The 19,649-nt window shown below is 49.8% G+C and overlaps 1 protein-coding gene across 1 annotated transcript in view; it reads right to left on the bottom strand.

The window, feature by feature from the left end:
* Positions 1-14,331, bottom strand: part of C10H14orf132 (chromosome 10 C14orf132 homolog) — a 58,284-nt gene extending 43,953 nt beyond the window's left edge. Inside the window, exon 1 of the mRNA XM_049897546.1 lies at positions 13,951-14,331. Within this exon, the coding sequence (XP_049753503.1) occupies positions 13,951-14,331 (381 nt within the window). The remainder of the gene's footprint in view (positions 1-13,950) is intronic.
* Between the last annotated feature and the right edge of the window lie 5,318 nt (positions 14,332-19,649).

Raw genomic sequence — 19,649 nt, 5'->3', positions numbered from 1 at the left:
CATCTGCCTTTTCTTGTCTTTTTATATAAATGAGGTCATACAATATCTGTCCTTTTGTGATTGGCTTGTTTCGCTCAGCGTAATGTCCTCAAGCTCTATCCGTATTGTAGCATGTAATCAAGCCTTTGTCTCTGTTACGGAGTATCCGTGTGCTGAGTTTAGTGTGCTTCATCACATTTCATGAGTATTCCTCCTCTTTATAAATGAGTGGACTAGAATACAATGGAATACTATTCCATTTATTTTTAAAGAGCAAGAATATTCATGAAGTACACGGTGAGGTGCACTAAACTTGGGAACATCATTTCGGCCTTCCCTGGGGGATCCAATGGGCTCTTCTGAGTCCCAGATGGCCTTTAGTGAGATGGCCAGCCACCCCGGTTTGCCCAGGACTATCCAGGTTTAGCACTGAAAGTCCCTCAGTCCCAGGCAAACTGGGATACTTGGTCGCCTTACCTTTGAGTCACCATTTTGACAGTGACCTCTGGAGGCTAAAACGGGCCAGCCAGACCTCTATTCAAACACAAATCCCATCAGGGATCTACCGTGAGACCTGGAGAGGGTGTCTCAATCTCTCTGGGTGTCATTCTCTTCGTTAGTAAATTGGGACAATGTGGGGCTGCTCAGAGGATGAAACAGAACACAGCATGGAGAGCGTGCCATCCTCCGGGGCTGGCACACAGTGGACACCCCGCAGGTGGACGGGGGTGCGTGCAGGGACTGGGGAGTCTGAGTGACAGGATGTGGGCTGTGAGTGCAGGACTACCAGCCTGGGGGAGAGCTAGGATCCAGACCCAGGGAGGAAGTGCCCGGCAGCTGATGCAAGACGTGGCTTTCTACCCACTTATTCTCATCTGTTTATTGATCCCCTGCTGTCCCTTGGTTCATGTATTAAATACTTGCTGGGTCTGGCCCTGGGCTTGGTACCGGAGACCCTGACATCAATGAGACATGGTCCTCTGCCTTCAGGGGCCTCAGATGGGGATCCGAAGGTGGGGGGTGGGGGCAAGATCTCTGCCCAGAGAACGAGCTTCCCCCCTCCTATCCCCCTCTCTAGTCTGGGGGCCTCCTGCGCCCTGCCCCTGGCGCCAGCCTGGCTGAGCTTTGGGACAACTTGCTCCAGCCACAGTCCACTCTGCCCGTGATAGGGTGCAGGGAGGAGGACATGGGCTAACAAGGGGCTGGGCTGCAAAGGTTTACGACACAGGCCACACTTGTTTGGGGCTTAAATCTCCCCGACCCTCACCCAGCACTCTGCAATCCATCTGCTGCTTTACAGCACTGGCACCAAGGCTCTGGGCTCAGACCTGGCCTCAAACCCCAGCCTAGCCCCTTCCTACCTGGTGGCACTCTGCAAGACACTAAAACTCTCTGAGCCTCAGTATTCTCCTCTTTAAAATGGGCACTCTAATAGTATTTTAGGGGTTCCTGGGTAGCATAAATGGTTAAGTGCTTGACTACTAACCCAAAGGTTGGCAGTTTGAACCTACCCAAATGCACTTTGGAAGAAAGGCCTGGCAATCTGCTTCCAAAAGGTCATAGCCATGAAAACCCTATGGAGCACAGTTCTGCTCTGAGACACATAGGGTTGTCATATAAGTTGGACTCAACTTGATAGCCATCGGTTTAGTTTTTGGTTTAATAGAGCTTCCCTCACAGGATGGTCGTGCAGCACAGAGCAGGGCACTTAGTAGGTGTTCAAGATTCATCCACACCATTGGTCCCCCTCTTCTTCCCACCTGAGAGCGGGCTCCTGCTCACCTGTCTGCAATCCTAAGAACCCTTTCTCTACGTAAGCACACGATGTGGTGAGGATGACAAAGATGACGAAGGCTGGCTATACCTTCTTCTTGGCTCCTAGCACCCGCAGCACAGCCTGTCTGCATGGCCAACCTTGCCTGATTGATTGGCTGTTGGGATACACAGTGAGCCCCAGGTGGAATCTCTACAGAGAGGGAAGAAGGATTGGCAGGTGTTCAGAGTCAGAAAGGGGGCGGGAGACACAGGCAGCATTACTCTGCTTGGTGAGGAGAGGCAGGTGACTGCATTAGTCACCCCTTAGGTCTCCCTCCAAGCTGCTGGAAGCAAAGCCTTAATGCATTTCTAATCAGCTCCCAGACCTCTGTGCTGAGATGGATGAGGGCCTGGATAAGGATCTTGTGGGGTTTGGAGGGGACAAACAAGGTTCCAGCTGTTGGCTGAGTGGGAGGCTGCCATCCTGGGTTGGAGGCTAGAGCAATATCTGTTTCTGCCCCCTTGCTTTCATCTTTCTGAGGAATGAATCTCCCTGAGTCCAGGTGCCTGGGATCCAGCCCTAAAGAAACCTGGCCCTGGCCAATTTCTGGCTGTTGGCATGCAGGCCTGACACCTGACTCACAAACTCCTTCCGTGTCACCCAGAACATCCTGAGAGACCCAAGTGGGGATGGCAGGGTGCAAAGAAACCGGGCCAGTCCATGCATGGTTTGGCTTTCTGTCTCTGGTACCAGAGGCTTGCCTGTGAGATAAATATGTTTTTCCCATTTTACGGCATTTGGCGGGGGAAAAGAGAACTGCTGGACCAAGGTTCTAGAGCTGGGAGGAGGGGTAGTGGTCCAGCTTCAGATTCAAGTATTATGTTCCTTTTTCCACAATGGGAGGAAAGGATGGCGGATGGAAGCGTAGTTTGTTAAAAACACAGGCTTAAGAAAATTCTGCTTCTGGGCAAGATGCAATGATGGACTGGATTTACCCTCCCAGCTGAAACTACTAAAAACACACACAAAAAAACACAAAGCACAGGAAAATGGTTTCAAGACATCAGACACCAGGCAGTGAAGGAAAGTGACCCGTGAGAGATGAGAAACAAACAAGGTGAGCCCTTCAGTTTCCCTGGCTTACTGCCTGGAGATATTCCCAGGCTCTGGAGAAGAAGGGGAACCCAGGCAGGTGGATCCCAGTGGACTCTCTGAGTTGAGGAGAAGCAGCTGAGGGTCTGGGGAGACCAAGGCAGCTGGAGGTAGAGCATGGAGAGGAGAGACCTGTCCAGAGAGAGAACCCTGGAGATCTGCAGAGGGACCTCTCAAATATTCAGCACAATACTGATGAGCACATGTGGATAAGGAAACTACCTGAGGCCAGGTATTATGGGTTGAATTGGGTCTCCCTAAAATATGTGTTGTAAATCCTAACTTCTATGCGTGTGTGTGATTATAATCCCATTTGAGATTTGGTTGTCTTTGTTATGTTCATGAAGCATGATAAGTGTAAAGTGTGTTTCAAGTCAATCTCTTACAAGATATAAAGGGAGCAGATTGAGTAAGCAGAGATGGGGTGCCAAGATAGATGCCAAGCCACATGGAGATCTCCAAGGAACTAGGAAACAGAAGCTGAAGAGACAAGGACCTTCCCCCAGAGCTTACAGAGAGAGAAAGCCTTCCCCTAGAGCCAGTGCCCTTAATTCAGACTTCTGGCCTCCTAAACTGTGAGAAAATAAATTTCTGTTTGTTAAAGCCACCTACTTGTGGTATTTCTGTTATAGCAGCACTAGATATCTAAGACACCAGACAAAGAAGCACCTGAAACTACTGCAAGGAACAGAGCTTGACGTCCATACAGGGCCAGAAATAATGCCCGTTTCCGTCAGTCAACTTTTAAAATCTCATATTCATAGGACATTGAGTAGAATACTCAGAAAGGTCTTGCCTCAGAAGTGGGAATAATTACTCCTAGACTAAATATGGCTATGATCTCACCTAATAAATCTTAAAAAGAACCAAAAGGATCAAACTGTTACTTAACTGCAACCCAGATCAAGGGTCAAGAATATTTATAAATCCATAAAATAAAAAAAAAAAGCATGTGAGGAGCGTGCTTCTTAGTTCAATCAAATATATGAGACCAAATGGGCAGTGCCTATCCAAAAGCAGGATGAAAAGGCAGGAAGGGACAGGAACTGGGTGAATGGACACAGGGAACCAAGGATGGAAAGGGGGAGCATGCTGTCACATCATGGGGATTGCAACCAATATCACAAAACAATATGTGTACAAATTTTTGAATGAGAAATTAACTTGAGCTGTAAATTTCACGTAATGCACAATAAAAAGAAAAAAAAATAGGAATAATAATAATAATAAAAATCCAGCATCCAACACGTTAATATTCACAGTGTTTGGTATTCAATTAAAAAAGTTATCAGGCATGCAAAGCAGCAGGAAAGGATGATCCATAATAATCTGGAAAATCAATCAATCAAAACTGACCCAGAACTGTCATGAATTTAGAGTCAGCAGAAAAGGACATTAAAAAGTTTTTATAACTGTACTTCATATGTTTAAAAAGACAGAGGAAACATTGAACATGTAAAGTAGAGACATGGAAGATGTAATACAAAAGACCCAAATTAAAATTCTAGAGATGAAAACTATAATGTCTGAGATAAAAAATACAGTGGATGGGATTAATAGTAGATTAGATATTGCAGAAGAAAATATTGGTGAACTTGAAGATATAGCCATAAAAGCTATCTAAAACAAAACATGAACAGAAAAAAAGACTAAAAAAATGAACAGAGCCCTAGTGAGCTGTGAGATAACTTCAGGCAGTCAAATATACGTGTAACTGGAGTCCCCAAAGGAGAGGAGAAAGAGGGGGAACAGAAAAATAGTGTTGTTGTCTCTCTAAGCCTCAGTTTCCTCCTCCATGAAATGGATATGAGAAGTATCTATTCCACAGGGCTGTTTTAAGGATTTAGTGAGATGCTATGTACAAGCCATTCAACTCTGTGCTGCCTGGTACCTCACAAAAGCATTTGATAAATGGCAGTTATGACGGGAAAACACATGGATATCTTGAGGGGAAGAGATGTTCTTCCACATCAGGGTAAAAGGAATTGAAGTCCGTGCCCCCCAAACAGGACTGAGCACACAGCAACTACCCCATAAACACTCATCCGCTTAAGTGGAAACTTGGAATCCAACTCCAGATGCCCCAGTTCTCTTAGCTCCATGAGATCTGATTTTTTCCGAATCAAATGGAATGTTTGGACTCTTAAAACGGGATCTAGAAATTTGATTTACACAGTGTACTACAGATTTTCACTCCTTCTTTAACTGCTCATTACACCCTTGCCTCTCCCAGGGCAGGTCTAATTAGAATGATAAAATATTTAATCTTTTAAATGAGAATGTGAAGTACAAGACAGGCCCTTTGGTTAAAAAACATTTGAGATTGTAATTTGAATTTTAATGACAATTCTAGCTTTCAGAAAAAGGAGCACTTCTCTGGCTGGGGAAAACTTTCTCTGAGCAGACTGCCAGACTCCATGGAATTCTACTTTTCTGGGCAGTGGTGTATTCCTCTGAGGATGGAAAACTTCTGCTAGTTTCTTGCAGATCTGTTGAAACGATTCCACAGGCCCTTTAGTATAGCGAAGACCGTTTCAAGAAATAACAGAATTGCCTCTCCAATAACACTAGATATTTTTAATGATTTTTTTCTCCATGAAAAATGATTAAAATGCAAATTAACTATGTTGTTGTTGTTAGGTGCCCTTGAGTCGGTTCTGACTCATAGCTACCCTATGTACAACAGAATGAAACACTGCCCAGTCTTGAGAAGTCTTTACAATCGTTATGCTTGACCTCACTGTTGCAGCCACTGTGTCAGTCCATCTTGTTGAGGGTTTTCCTCTCTTTCACCGACACTCTACTTTAACAAGCATGATGTCCCCCAAATTCCCAGGGTGAGCTGACGGGGGATATGTCGGCATCTCAGTGATGATTAATCCTATGCATGACGTGTCTTCCAGAAAGACACATCTGGGGTAACCATGGTGTTCCAGTTATGGCTGTGTCCTCCCGCCCAACAGGGTATAGATTCTTAAAGCAGGGCTGAGGGAGTAGGTAGGGGGTAGGGCCAGCTCCTCAAACACAGCCTCCTCAGATCTCACCAGAAGGCAGTTATTTCTGCACCCCCTCAGTCTGTAGGAATCCTTACCTATCCCATGTACCACAGCCCTGTTCCCCTTCACAGTTCAAGAAATGTCCTCTTTCATCATGTATTACATATTAGGTTGAACCATATGAAATTTCCATTTTTTAGAGCAAGAAGGGCCAAATATTGGCAATTTCATATGGTTCAGCCTAATGAAGTCATGGCCACCTCCTTGGTAGTATGCTTCTCCCTTGGGCTTGCATGGCAGTTTACAAGGTTTTGTTGAGCTCTTCCCACACCTGTCCTAGGTCTCTTTTTCCAGTCCAGAGATATTGCACTGGCAGCCCCAGAATGAACCTGGCCTACAGAACTTTTCTGTTGTGGTCCATGTGGTAGCCAGTCGCCAAGACGGCCGCCACTCACTCCTTCCCTCCCTCCTGTGTGCACATGCTGCTTCCCACATCAAGACGTGGCGTGATATCCCCCCCGTCCCCCCCCCCCCCACATCTGGACTGGCCTGCGTGACTTTCTCGGCCGAGAGCATGTGGTTTTAGTGACATTCTGGAACTCCTGAGGCTGCATCATGAGAAGCCTGCAACTTCCGCCTGCAGCTCCTGGAATGCTTGCTCTAGGGGAAGCCGGCTGCCCCACAGGAAGTGCAAGAAGCCTGAGACTTCCATATTGGGAGGAAGCCCAAGCCACCGGAAGAAATCCTTGGAGGATGAAATGCCAGATGGAAAGAGAGTGGTCAGATGTGTGAGGGAGGGGTCACCCTGGAAGTGGAGGCTCTAGCCCTGGCTGCCCCAGCTGACGCCATGTGCAGAGGAAACAAACACCCAGCCCAGATCTCCTGAATTCTTGTCCCACAAAACTGTGAGCAAAATAAAATTTTAAGCCACTAAGCAACTGAAATAATGAGCAGCAAGTAACCGAAACAACCCACATTGTGGGTGGTTGGCTTGTTAAAATTTTTTTAACTTGTTGCCAACATTTAACAATCTAGAAACTTCGTATGAAAATCAGAATTTTAAGCTTTCTTGAAAAAACCAGAAGCTCTGGCAGCCCTGGACCCATGGGTCTGTATGGCATGCTGGGGGCCACAGCTTATACCCCCTCCAGGCCAGGCCTCTGCTCTCCAGTCCACCACAACCCCATGCCCCAGCCCCGATCCTGCTTCACTCCATGAGGTCACCTGCCTGGCCTAGCCTCTCTGGCCTCATCTCCTACTCACCTTGACACCTGTCCCTCTGCCTAGCCAACTACCTGTCTGTAACCCCCGCCCCCAATAGGAGATGCTATTTCAAGCCTCCTTGTCTTTGCAGAGCTTGGCTGCTAACCAAAAGGTCAGCAGGTTGAATCCACCAGGCGCTCCTTGGAAATCCTATGGGTCAGTTCTACTCTGTCCTACAGGGCTGCTATGAGTCAGAATTGACTCGATGGCAATGGGTTTCGTTTTTTAGGGGGGTTGTCTTTGCACAGATGTCCCTGGGTGGTGCAAACAGTTGGCACTTAACTACTAACTGAAAGGTTGCCAGTTAGAACCCTCCTGCAGTGCCAAGAAAGAAAGGCCTGGCAACTTGTTTCCAAAAAATTATAGCCAAGAAAACTCTATGGAGCAGTTCTACTCCGTAACACGTGGGGTCTCCATGAATTGGAATCAACTAGACAGCAAGGGGTTTGGGTGTTTTGGTTTTGTGTTTGCACACTCTGTTCTCTTTGCTCGGAATGGTCTCAATTCCTTCTTTGGCTACACACATCTATATATCTTTCAGACTCAGCTCAATTCTTACCTCCTGAGGCCAGGGCTCTAGAGATGGGCTAGGTGCCTCCTCTGGGCTCCCAGGGCACCTGGGTTCATCTCCATCCTGTCATGTATCACACAGCAGGGTCTGTGTCTGCCCCCCCTCCCTCAGTGCCTCACACAGGAAGGGCCTGGCACACAGCTCTCACACAGGAAACTGAATGACTGAATGAATGGTTCCATGAGGAAGGCAATTTGTCCCCATTTTACAGATGATGAAACTGAGGTTCTGAGAAGTGGTCTTTCAATTGCCTCTCTCTGAGGCCAGTGGCCCCTAACACAAGAGCCAAGATCCCTATTCTTTTTTGTCGTTGTTGTTGAGAATGTGCACAACAAAGCATACACCAATTCAACAATTTCTACATGTACAATTCTGTGATGTTGATAATATTCTTTGAGTTGTGCAACCATTCTCATCCTTCTCTGAGTTCTTCCTCCTCCATTAACATAAATTCACGGCCCTCTAAGGTTCTTATCTAAATTTTTGAGTTGCTGTTGTCAATTTGATCCCATATAGATAGTTCTTAAAAGAGCACAATGCTCAAAGCAAGCATCCTTTACTAATTGAGCTAAACACCTGAGAGATTGGCTGCCAACCAGAAGGTCGACAGTTCAAATCCACCAGCCATTCCTTAGAAACCCTATTGGGCAGTTCCATCCTGTCCCGTAGGGCCGCTAGGAGTCAGAATCGACTCGATGGCAACTGGTGTATGTGTGTGTTTGTATTGTTTGGTTTAAAGAAGGCTTCAGGGGATATTTCCGGTTTAAGGTTTAAAGATTGTCTCAGGGAAACAGTTTTGGGGGTTCATCCAGCCTCAATGGCTCCCGAATATCTGGATTCCATGGTAAGTTGGAATTGTGTTTCTCCCCCTTTTTGATCAGGACTTTTCTATAGAATCTTTAAAGGTCCTTATTCTTTATGGGGCCCCAGGCCCCTTTAAGAACTGGTTAAGGGATGAACACGAACACAACATTTTGCGTACACCAGAGGATGGAGGGATTCCCTCAAGCGGATCCGTGCAGGATCCCTGGCCCCTTCCAGCACATGGACAGCCCTATGAGGTGGGACGAGTCCTGTGACAGCAGACCGGGCTCCGCTCCTGACTCCTCTGCTGCTGGTTGGGCCACCCTGGCTCTCTGTTTCCGCTTTGTCTGTATGATGGCAATAATAAAGTCACCTACTCTGACTATAGGTGTCCCACCTCTGGCAGGTGTGATCTGGAGAAAGCAGCCTCAATTCAAGAGCAAGTTCCGAGGCTATATTATTCTAAGCCTAAGAGTCCCTGAGTGGTACAATGGTTAATGTGCTCAGCTACTAAGTAAAAGGTTGTGCTTTGAGTCCACCTAAAAGCACCTCGGAAGAAAGTCCTGGCAACCGGCTTCTGAAAAATCAGCTGTTGAGAGCTCTGTGGAGCAGAGTTCACTCTGACACCCACGGGGTCGCCATGAGTCAGAATCGACTTGGTGGCAACTGGTGGTGTGGTGTGGTGTAGGTGTGGTGTGGTGTAAATATTTTAAGTTGCTCAATCGGTACTGTGTTTGGTGACTTCCAGTGACCACATGGCTTTTTATGACCTAAGAGTGACCAGAAAGCCAAGGTTCTGGTGCTACAGTGCTACAGAGTGGGTTTAAGCACTGGGTCTCAACGTGGGCTGCAAGCTGGAACCAACTGGGAAATTAAAATACTGATGCCTGGGTCCCGCCCCCACGTTCTGATGTGTGTGTCTAGGGTGGGGTGTGGGCAGCAGGACCCTTAAAAGCCACCAGGTAATTTTAGTGGCCGTAACATTTGATAACTACTGGGTTTAGATTAAGGATCCCTGGTGGGGCAGTGGTTAAGGGTTCAGCTGCTAACCAAAAGGTCGGCGGTTCAAACCCACCAGTCACTCATGCAGGAGAAAGATGTGGCAGTCTGCTCCCATAAAGATTACAGCCTTGGAAACCCTATGGGACAGTTCTACTCAGTCCTATAGGGTTGTTATGGGTTGGAATCAACTTAATGGCAAGTGGTTTGGTTTTTCTGTTTGGGTTTAGTGTAGTCACTATAGGGAGAGAGCAAGACAAAATTTAGATTAAGGTCTTATGCCACAGGTATGGCTCGTTCAACAGGACAGGTTTTCTGAGTTCTTCATCATATGCTGGCGTACCTAGCACCGGTCGGCATATAGGAGGTTCCTGTTGTGGATTGAATTGTGTCCCCCTAAAATGTATGTTGAAGTCCTAACCCCCGTACCCGTGAATGAGACCCTGTTTGGGGAAATAGGGCTTTTCTTCCCAGGTGTTATCAGTTAATGACGTCACGCCAGAGCAGGGTGAGTCCTAATCCTATATGACTGGTGTCTTACAAAAAGAGAAGGGCAGACATGGAGACAGGGGGGAAATGCCATGTGAGGATCTGTCTACAAGCAAAGGAATGTAAGGGTTGCCACCAGCCACCATAAACTAGGAGAGAGGCATGGGACAATTCCTCTCTCGGAGCCTCAGAAGGACATGACACTGTCAATACCCTGATTTGGACTTCTAGACTCTGGAACTGTGAGAAAATACAGTTCTGTTCTTTAAACTCACTCACTTTGTGGTATCTTGTTATGGCAGCCCTAGGAATCTAGGACAGTCCCTATATGTCCATCCTCTTCAAACCTTCAGGGCCCACAGTCTCACCTAAGCCTTACACACAGCCTGATTTACCTGCACCAAGAAGGGCTCGTTCTGCATAAGAGGACTTGCCAGGTAATTCATGTGTACGCCACACACTCAAGAAGGGTTTTTTTAATGTTCAGCATTTGAGAGGGAAATCCTTCTAAAATGGCTTAGATGCTTCTAAGTCTCCTTGAGCCACAACTAGGAATCCTATTTCACAGCATGGTATGCAGCTTGGGCTTTGGAGTCACACAGACCTGGTTTCATCCATTTAATTGACTATCAAGCAAGCAAGCACTCCCGACCTCACCTGTCACCCCTCCAGCTCCGATCCTCCGCAGGGGCTGGGATTTTCCCAAGGCACTGCTTCGATCACATATCACTGCCCCGCTCGACTTGTGGTTCGGCGGTAGAATTCTTCCATACGGGAGAAGCAGGTTCAATTCCTGGCCGATGCACCTCGCGCAAAGCCACCACCCATCTGTCAGCGGAGCCCTGCCTGTTGCTACGATGCTGAACAGGTTTTGGTGGGGCTTCCTGACTAGGAAGGAAGGCCTGGTGATCTACTGAAAATCAGCCAATGAGAACCCTATGGGTCACGAGAGTCCCATCTGTGACCAATCACAGGGAAGGTTCCAGACGGGGCAGCTCTTCGTTCCATCGTGCATGGGGTCGCTACGAGTCAGGGGCCGAGCCAATGGCAGCTAGCAACAACCCCTGCTCGATACCTGTGATGCCTCCCACTGACTATTGATTCAATGCAAACTTCTCTCCCCAGCTTTCGCTCCTTCCAGAACATGGCCCTGGTCTCCCTCTCCCAGGCCTACTGTGCCCCTTACCTTCCAGCTCTCTGATGAACTCTAAATATATTCTGGACTTCCCTGACCCCATGACTCTCTGCCTAGAATGCCTCTCTTCCCAGGGAAATCCCACCAGAAGAATCTGCCTGTAGTTCTAATCCATCTAGAACCCCATTCTCAAAGTCCTGGTGAGAACAGGCGTTCAGGGGGTGGGTATGTGACACCTCGCATTCACTGTCTTCCTGTTAATGTCTTCCAGGCACAGACATCTGGTCTTGTACTCATCCAGTCATTCAACAGATGTGTGTTGAGGGCCTACCATGTGCCAAGTGCCTTACCATGCCCAGCACTTGATCCATTCCTCTTGTGGGGCCTTGGCTTGGCTCACTGTTCCCCCAATACGATTCAGGCAACCAGAGAGAAAGATCTAAGTCCCATTTAACTTTGTCCCCCAGCGTCCCCAACCAAGTGCCTGATATAGAGCTTGGCACAAGGCAGGTCCTCAACATTTGTTGAACAGGTATATGATTGCACTAACATTTATCTGTCATCTGCCCACTGCTGAGGGAAAGGCTGTGTGTGGGGTGGGATGGAGAGGGGATGGCTCTATTACACACACTCAGTGGTCACTGTTGAGTCCCTTGATGGTACAAATAGTTAATGCCCTTGGCTGCTAACCCAAAGGTTGGAGTTTGAGTCGTCCCAGAGGTATCTTGGAAGGCAGGCAGCCATTGAGAACCACATGGAGCACAGTTGTGTGACACACATGGGGTTGCCATGAGTTGAAGTTGACTTGACAAAAACTGGGCCCTTATATTGTGTCTTTCTCGAGGTGAAGCAATAAGATGGAAAACCCAGCTGCTCTGCCAACGCACAGGCTCAGAGATTTGAAGCCGTTTTCTTTCTTTCAAATCATGTGTCCGTGGCACACCAAATTACTTCATTCCGATCCGTAAAATGGGGATAACAGTGCAGATGTCATAGACTTCTAAGGATTTCAGGTAATAAAGTGAGCCAAGTGCCCTGTGGCTGGCACAGGGTAGGTGCTTGACAAACCTTAGTGACTCTCCCCGTTTGTATGGCTCTTCAGGTCTCTGGCCCCTGTACCTAGTGCAGTACTGAGCTTGTAATCAATGCCAAAAGTCTGGCAGCATCTCCTGACCACAAACTTCAACAGTAAACAAGCAAAAAAAAAAAAAAAAGAAAGTAGCCAGTCTCTCTGCCCGCTCTGCTTATAGGCGCTGAAAAGCCCTGTTTATTTTATAGAGTTACCACTGCAAATCCTGATGTTCCAAGCATCCCAGGCACTGATCAATTTATTTCATAACCAAGGAAACTCCCCTGGGTGGGGTCCAGGGGGAAAGCAGGGGCAGATACAATGTGGGCTCCTCTCCCTCCGGAAATTCGGCAGAGCCTGCTGAAGTCACCGCTATTCTAACATCACGTCCACCTGCCAATTTTTATAAGCGTGGGTTTAGGAACAGGAGACAAAGTCTAGTACAAAAAGGCCAGCATTTCTCGGCAGAGCAATTAGCATTATGGAAAACTGGTTAGGAGGCTGCCAAGGAGTGAAAATCAGTGCTGCTGGGAGCCAAGGGGTGGGGGGAGGGGTCTACGTCTTCTCATGCCTGTGTTTGGGGAAGCCTGCAGGCCTACAGTCGGGGCTCTGTGAATTTTAAACACAGGCTTCCACCAGGGGTGAAGTTTGGAGAATAGGAAAGTGCCCTTTTAAACCCCATTCCCTGTAACAGACAGCACCAGCAGGTGGGCCTCTTCCACACACCAGGAGGCACAAGGGAACCTGGGTGGCTGCCATACCTCTCTGCTCCCAAGGTAACCAAGCCCATGGAAGGTGCAAGGTTGGAATATGGCACGTTGGGACTTATTGTCCTGGACCAATTCCGTCCTTTACTGGAGCGACACTGTGGTCAGCACTGGGTCAGCCCGAGGAAGCAGGTGTCTGCCTTTGTTCTGGCTCAAGACCATCAAGGTGCAGACACAAAGACCATCCAACACTAGAGGGAGAATTCAAGGGGATTCTCCTGGTGTAACCGCCAAGCATTGAGAGGTTATCTGTTTGCTCTGCCACTGGGAACCTGTTTCCTATCCAGGAAAGAGTTACGGTCAAGCCCCAGGCTGAAGGCTAATCAGACTCAGCACAAAACAAAGCAGATGAAGCCACCGTTGCGCGCCGGCGCCGGCGGTCACAAAGCCGGTCTCACCGCCTTCCTCGCCCCCGGTGAGTGGGCAGCAGGGCTGTGGCCCCCCGCTCCCGGGGGAGAAAAGTGAGGATCCCTGGAGCTCGAGGTCTTCAGCGAATGACAGATTCCCGCCGCGCCGCGGAGACCGAAGGGGAAGAGGGAGGTTGCCTGCCCACCGGGGATGGAGCCGGTCTGGGCTGCTCCGGCCTTGGAGGGCTTGGGGCACAGGGGCGGAGGATGACAGGTGGGAGGTGCTCAGAGGGGGGCGACTCGCGGTGCCCCGACCTCTCGCAGCTTCCTGGAACCCAGCTGGCGGGAGGGGCCCGGGCGGGAATGGCTGAACTCACCCCCTCGCAGAGCGCATAGCCGCCCCACCCCGGGGAGCTGTACCCGCCACCCCGACACGCGCCCCGGGTGGGGGTGACGGATCCGCCCGGCTCGGGACAAAGGACCAGGACGCGGATCTCGAACGCTCACCACTGCCAGGTCCCGAGCCCTGCAGGCGCGCCCAGCCCAGGCAGGGAAGGCGAGATCGCGCCCCGGGACCTCCCCAAACTTGGTTGCCTGAGGCGCGCGGAGAGGCGCCCCGTTACCTGCGCGGCCATAAAGGACAGATCCATGGTGTCGCTGCTGCCGCGGCTGCTGCCACCCCACGACCTCGAGTCCTCGCTGCAGCTGCTGCAGCCGATCCAGCCGCCCGCACACCTGGCCGGGCCCTGGCAGAGCAGCGAGCAGGCGTCCCCGGGCCCTCGCGGCCTCGGCCCCGACCTCACCAGTCCCGGCGTGGCGGCGCGTCTTGTACGCGCGCGGCACCCTCGGCTGCCTCCGGGATCCCAGCTCCAGACAGGCTCAGGGCGGCTGGTCCGGGCACCAGGGACAGGGCGGGGCGCAGGGACCAGGCGCCCCTCCACGTGACCGCTCCAGCCCCACCCCCGGAGGCGGGGCCCGGCGGAACCCCTGCGCGCTCTCAGCATCAACTCTCTGCTTGGGCGGTGTGGGGAAACTGAGGCCGGCACCTGCCAAGGTGCATTCCCGAGGTCGCCGAGTTTGTCCGTGCAAGACCTGCCTCGAACTCCAGTTCCGCGCTGTTGCTGCCCACCCAGTGCGGTGGAACCTAGCTCACCAGGGATCGTGGACAATGCCTTCCTGGGCCTGGCTTGCGTGGCTGCGGGGCCCGAACACCAGGATCGGGGTGCCTGGGCGCGCAGGGTTCGGTGTGTTCCTGGCGCGGGAACTCCTGGGCAAAACGCAGTTCAGTCTCAGCTCTGCTATGTATTGGTTGTGTGGTTTGGACAAGCTAGTCATCTCTTTGAGCCTGGATTTCCTAATGTGTAAAATGAGGATAATAGAACCTGAGGATTAAATGAGATAATGTATCCGGTACGTGGTAAAAGGAGCAGTTGCCTTCCAGTACATTTCACCTAGGGTAGACTTGGGGGTGCTGAAAGATGCAGGAGGGAAGAAGATGAAGAAGGGCAAAGAGGATTCCAGGCTGAGGGAACAGCCTCTGCAAAGGCCGGGAGGTGAGCAAGAACCAGCATAGTGGAGAAACTGACGGTGGTTGAGTATGATCAGAGCATAGAGGATAATGGGGCAGTGGGGGGAGACGGGGTGGTTGGAGGGGTGGCCAAGGGTGATATCCAGAAGGGCCTGTTGGGCTGGGCCAGGAGTTTGGACTTTATCCTGACAGCAACAGTAAGCTGCTGAAAAGCTCGAGGCTGGATAGGGACAGAATCAGACACACCAAACCAAAACCAAACCCAGTGCCCTCGAGTTGATTCCGACTCATAGCGATCCTATAGGACAGAGTAGAACTGCCCCATAGAGTTTCCAAGGAGTGGCTGGCGGATTCGAACTGCCGACTCTTTGGTTAGCAGCTGTAGCACTTAACCACTACGCCACCAGGGTTTCCAATCAGGCATACACATTAGAAAGATCTGATGCTCTTTCTGGGTGACCTCGTCTAGACACGTAAACTATCAGGTGAGGACACCCAGACTTCTGCCCTGAGCACCAGACATGTGTATCCAACTGTCTGCCCAGCAGCTTCTCCTGGGTGGCTATTGACATTTCAAATTTACCTGGCCAGTGCTGAGCTAGGATTTCCCCCTCCCACCTGGCTCCATCACAAGCAGCTGATGGTACCACCCATGTCCTCCAAGTACTGTCCTACAAGCTGCACACTGCACAAGGGTGCCTGGAGGAGAGGCGAGTGAGATTAAAACCCAGCCCGTTCTCCCCGCACAGAGCCAGGTGCCTGGGTGAGGAGCTGTGTCTGCCCAGAGTAAAGGAGGACTCTGCTAGGTCCCCCAAAGGCCCCTGCCTTAGTTACCAGTGTTGCTGTAACAGAAATGCCACAAGTGGATGAATTTAAAGTAAAAAACTTTATTTTCTCACAGTTCTGGAAGCTAAATGGCCAAATCAAGGTCTGGGCTGCATTGATTCCTTCTGTGAGCCTCTCTCCCAGTTTCTGGTGTCTGCCAGTGAACCTTGGCGTTCATTCACTGGTAGATGATCCTCACGTGTCACCTGTCTTCCCCTGTGTGTGTGTGCCTCTGTGTCCTATTCTGGTCTTTGTAAACTCAGAAGTGATGAGATTTAAGATACACACTATAATAGTATGGCCTCAACTGCTTGAATGATTATATTACATTATATTGCATTATGGAACGTGATTACATTACATGACATTATGGAAGGACATCTGCTGTACCCAAGGCTACCTGATTTAATCACATGTAACTACTCCATGACAACGACTAGTGTTTGGCCAAACACTGGGAACTATCATAGCTTAGCCACGCTGACACATAAAACTAACTATCACAGCCTCATGAGGGCAAGTGTTGGACCAGGCATCCCCATCCAACCAGTAGGGCCAGGAATCATTCTTCAGTCTTCTCATTCCCTTACACCTCCCCGCCCGTAATCTACTAAAGGGTCCTGAGATCAGCTGTTCCTCCTAAGTACACCTTCGACCCAACCCCTTCTCAGCATCTCCACTGCTACCATCCTAGTCCAAGCCACTATCACCTGTGTGCCTGCTCTAGCTGCAGTTCTCACCCATGAGGCCTTGCTAACCCAACCATCCATGCTCCATCAGCAACCAGAGCTTAAAACCAGGGCTTCAAACCAGTTCTAAGCAGTTCATTCATGGCTGACGGAAACAAGCGCAGCATATGAGTTGCATAGTAACCAAATCTCTTTGGTGTTGGATTTTGACTCAAATAGGAAACACGCAGTGGTACCCTAGTCAAAGATGGCATCCACCGTGCCCCTTTGAATGTGTGTTGCTTTCCACAGTCCTGCCAATGATCTGATCTCCTGCATCAGGGAGCTGTATACACTGCCCCAGATTCTGCCGGCGATGTCTGAACGGTTTAGAAGAGGCTCAAAGCCCTGCTCAAAACCTTTCACTGTCTTCTCACTGAAACCAGAACAAGATTCAGATTCTTCGCTGTGCCTGGGAAGCCGCACACAAACTCATCCTGACTCCCTCTCTGACTTTCCCTCTGACCACTGCCCTCTTGCTCCCTGTGCCCTGGCCACAACAGGCTTTTTTCTGTTCCAGGAGCACACCACACTTGTTTCCACTGCAGGGACTGAGGCTTAGCTGGTCCTTCTGCTTGGAGCCCTCTTTCTCCAATCTTTCTTCCACATGCTCAAGTTTCATTTCTTTTCTTCTCAAGGAGGCTGTGATCGTTAAGGTTGTGTGTCAGCTTGGCTGGGCCATGATTCTCAGTGGTTTGGCAGTTATGATGTTGTTTGGCGTTCCCTACTCACCCTGGCTTAAGTCACTCCATATTTTCCAGTACACACCTTATTGTACTTTTCCCATAGCAGTCATCCATCTTTGAATTTACACACTTTTGGGGAGAGGCAATCTCCCTGGGCTCTGAGTACTCCTGCAGGTCGGTACAGCGGGTGCGGAGAATCCAAGGCTCTGGCTGCTTGTTTGTGGGCCACTTTTCAGGGTGGTGTTTTTAGTGGGAGAGTGAGAGACCAGCTCCCTGGACAAAGGACAGAAGTGCTTCCTGCTCACTCTAAAAGTGGTGAGTCCCCCAGCTGGGTGTTGGGTGCATATGCACGTGTGCGCGAGTGCATGTGATCACACGCCCCAGGGACTTGGGAGACGTGGGGATTGTTGTCAGGACTGAGTAACAGCAACCATGGCACCGACTTCCATGTTTAAAGTCCCTAATCTGTGTGAGGCCCTGAACTGGCTGCCCAGGCGATATTATCTCCTCTTACTCCATAGATGGATGAGGGCAGTGTGGTTCAGTGGTAGAATTCTCACTTTCTACGCAAGAGATGTGGGTTTGATTCCTGGCCAATGCACCTCAAGCGCAGCCACCACCCATCTGTTAGCAGAGGCTTGTGTGTTGCTATGATGTTGAACAAGTTTCAGAGGAGCTTCCAGACTAAGATGGGGTAGGAAGAAAGGCCTGGCAATCTACTTCTGAAAAATCAGACTATATGAACCCCATGGATCACAAAGATCTGACCCTCAGCTGATCCTGGGGACAGAACAGGACCAAGCAGTGTTTTGTCCCATTGTGAATGGGGTTGCCTGAGGCCATGGCAGCTAACAACAATCCTTAGAACAGGCAGGCGAGGTGGTCTGATTATCCTCCATTTCCAAAGTGAGAACACGGAGGCGGGCAGCAGGGAGGTGACTTACCCCGCCACACAGAGCTAGTGCCAGCTGTGAGGGAAATGTCTGTCCCCAGAACCCAGGTGCCGGGTCGTGTGCCCTGGGTGGGGATGGGGCAAGGGGACACGCCTTTGCACAGTACACTTGGAGAAGACTTAGGTTCCAGGGACAATCTCCAGCAGCTGTTATGCCAGTACCGGATACATAATTCATGTGCGCAGGGCACTTGGGATCGGGGGAGGAGAAACACTCCGTTCCCAAAAAGGCTCAGCCTGAAGGCCACAGCGGGAGCACAGGCCTGTCACCGAGCCTCATCTGGGAACCCAGATGGGAGGGCAGAAGGGCCAAAGAGAGCTTGGGGTGGACGCCCTCCCTTCCTGGGAAGCCCAGAAAGAGGTTTAAGAATTCATGAGCTACTCGCTGAGCGGCTTGCTCAAATATTCAAGGCGTATCACAGGGCAGAGATGCCCGGGACTCGCTCCTCTTTTTAAGCCCAGGGCACCAGGGACGGCAGAGTGGACAGTGACCCTGCTGCCCTTTGAGGCCCAGCCCCAAGGCCCCCTTTCAAAGACTTAGTATAAAAAAAATCTAATTGAAATGACAATATTTTGGACATATTGGACTAAATAAAGCATACTATTATAATGAACTTCATCTGTGTCTTTTTACCTTTTCAATGTGGCTACTAGAAAACTTGAAATTTCATGTGTGGCTCACCTTCTATTTCTATGAAAGAGCCCTGGGATAGAGAGTTCAGAGTGACAAGCTCATCTGAGCTGGTAGGAGGGGACGCAGAAGGGCTGTGGGGGTCTGGGCAGGCTCTGTGGCCTTCAAAGAAGGGCCTTTGGGGCTGGTGGGCAGAGAAGAGGGTAGACAGTGTGCCCTAGAGAGAGCCCTGCATGCACAGTTCTAACCACGATGTTACGTTGCCTTTGAGTTGGCTCCGACCCACGGCAATCTTACGTGTAACAGAACGCAACGTTGCCCAGTCTCACTCCATCTTCACGATCTTTGGTATGTTTGAGACCACTGTTGGAGTTATTCTGTCAATCCATCTCATTGAGGGTTTTCCTAGTTTTGGCTGACTTTACCAAACGTAATGTCCTTTTCTAGCAATTGGTCTTGTCTGATGACATGTCCAAAGTAAGTGAGGTGAGGTCTTGCCATCCTCGTATCTAAAGAGTATTCTGGTGGTATTTCTTCTAAGACTTATTTGTTCATTCTTTTGGCAGGCCCCCTTTTCCCAAGTAGACATCACACAGAGCGATTTCACTATCTGGGGAAGACCACAGCCCACTCCACCCAGACCAGGTACTTTGCCTAGCTGCTGGGAGTGTGGAACATTTGACCTTAGAAATCAAGTGCGCCCCTCTGAAATGCCTGCTCTATGCCTGCCAGCGACCCTCCCACACAGAAAGGAAAGTGTCTCCTTCTCCCAAACCCACCAGCTAAATTCTTCTGTGCCACCCACGACAGCTTTTCTTCATAGGAAACTTTCAAATCTCCAGGCACCATCTCCAGAAGTTGCTGTTTTTGCTTCCTTTGTCTGCTGCACCTCTGAAGAGTCTGATGAACTCATTTTAATTAAAGTGCTGATTGCACTGGGAGGAAATGATGGGGAAGGCGCGGGCCTGCTGG

The sequence above is a fragment of the Elephas maximus genome, chromosome 10, assembly GCF_024166365.1.
Source record: "Elephas maximus indicus isolate mEleMax1 chromosome 10, mEleMax1 primary haplotype, whole genome shotgun sequence".
Taxonomy (NCBI): Eukaryota; Metazoa; Chordata; class Mammalia; order Proboscidea; family Elephantidae; genus Elephas; species Elephas maximus.
This window is presented reverse-complemented; position numbering and strand designations above follow the sequence as displayed.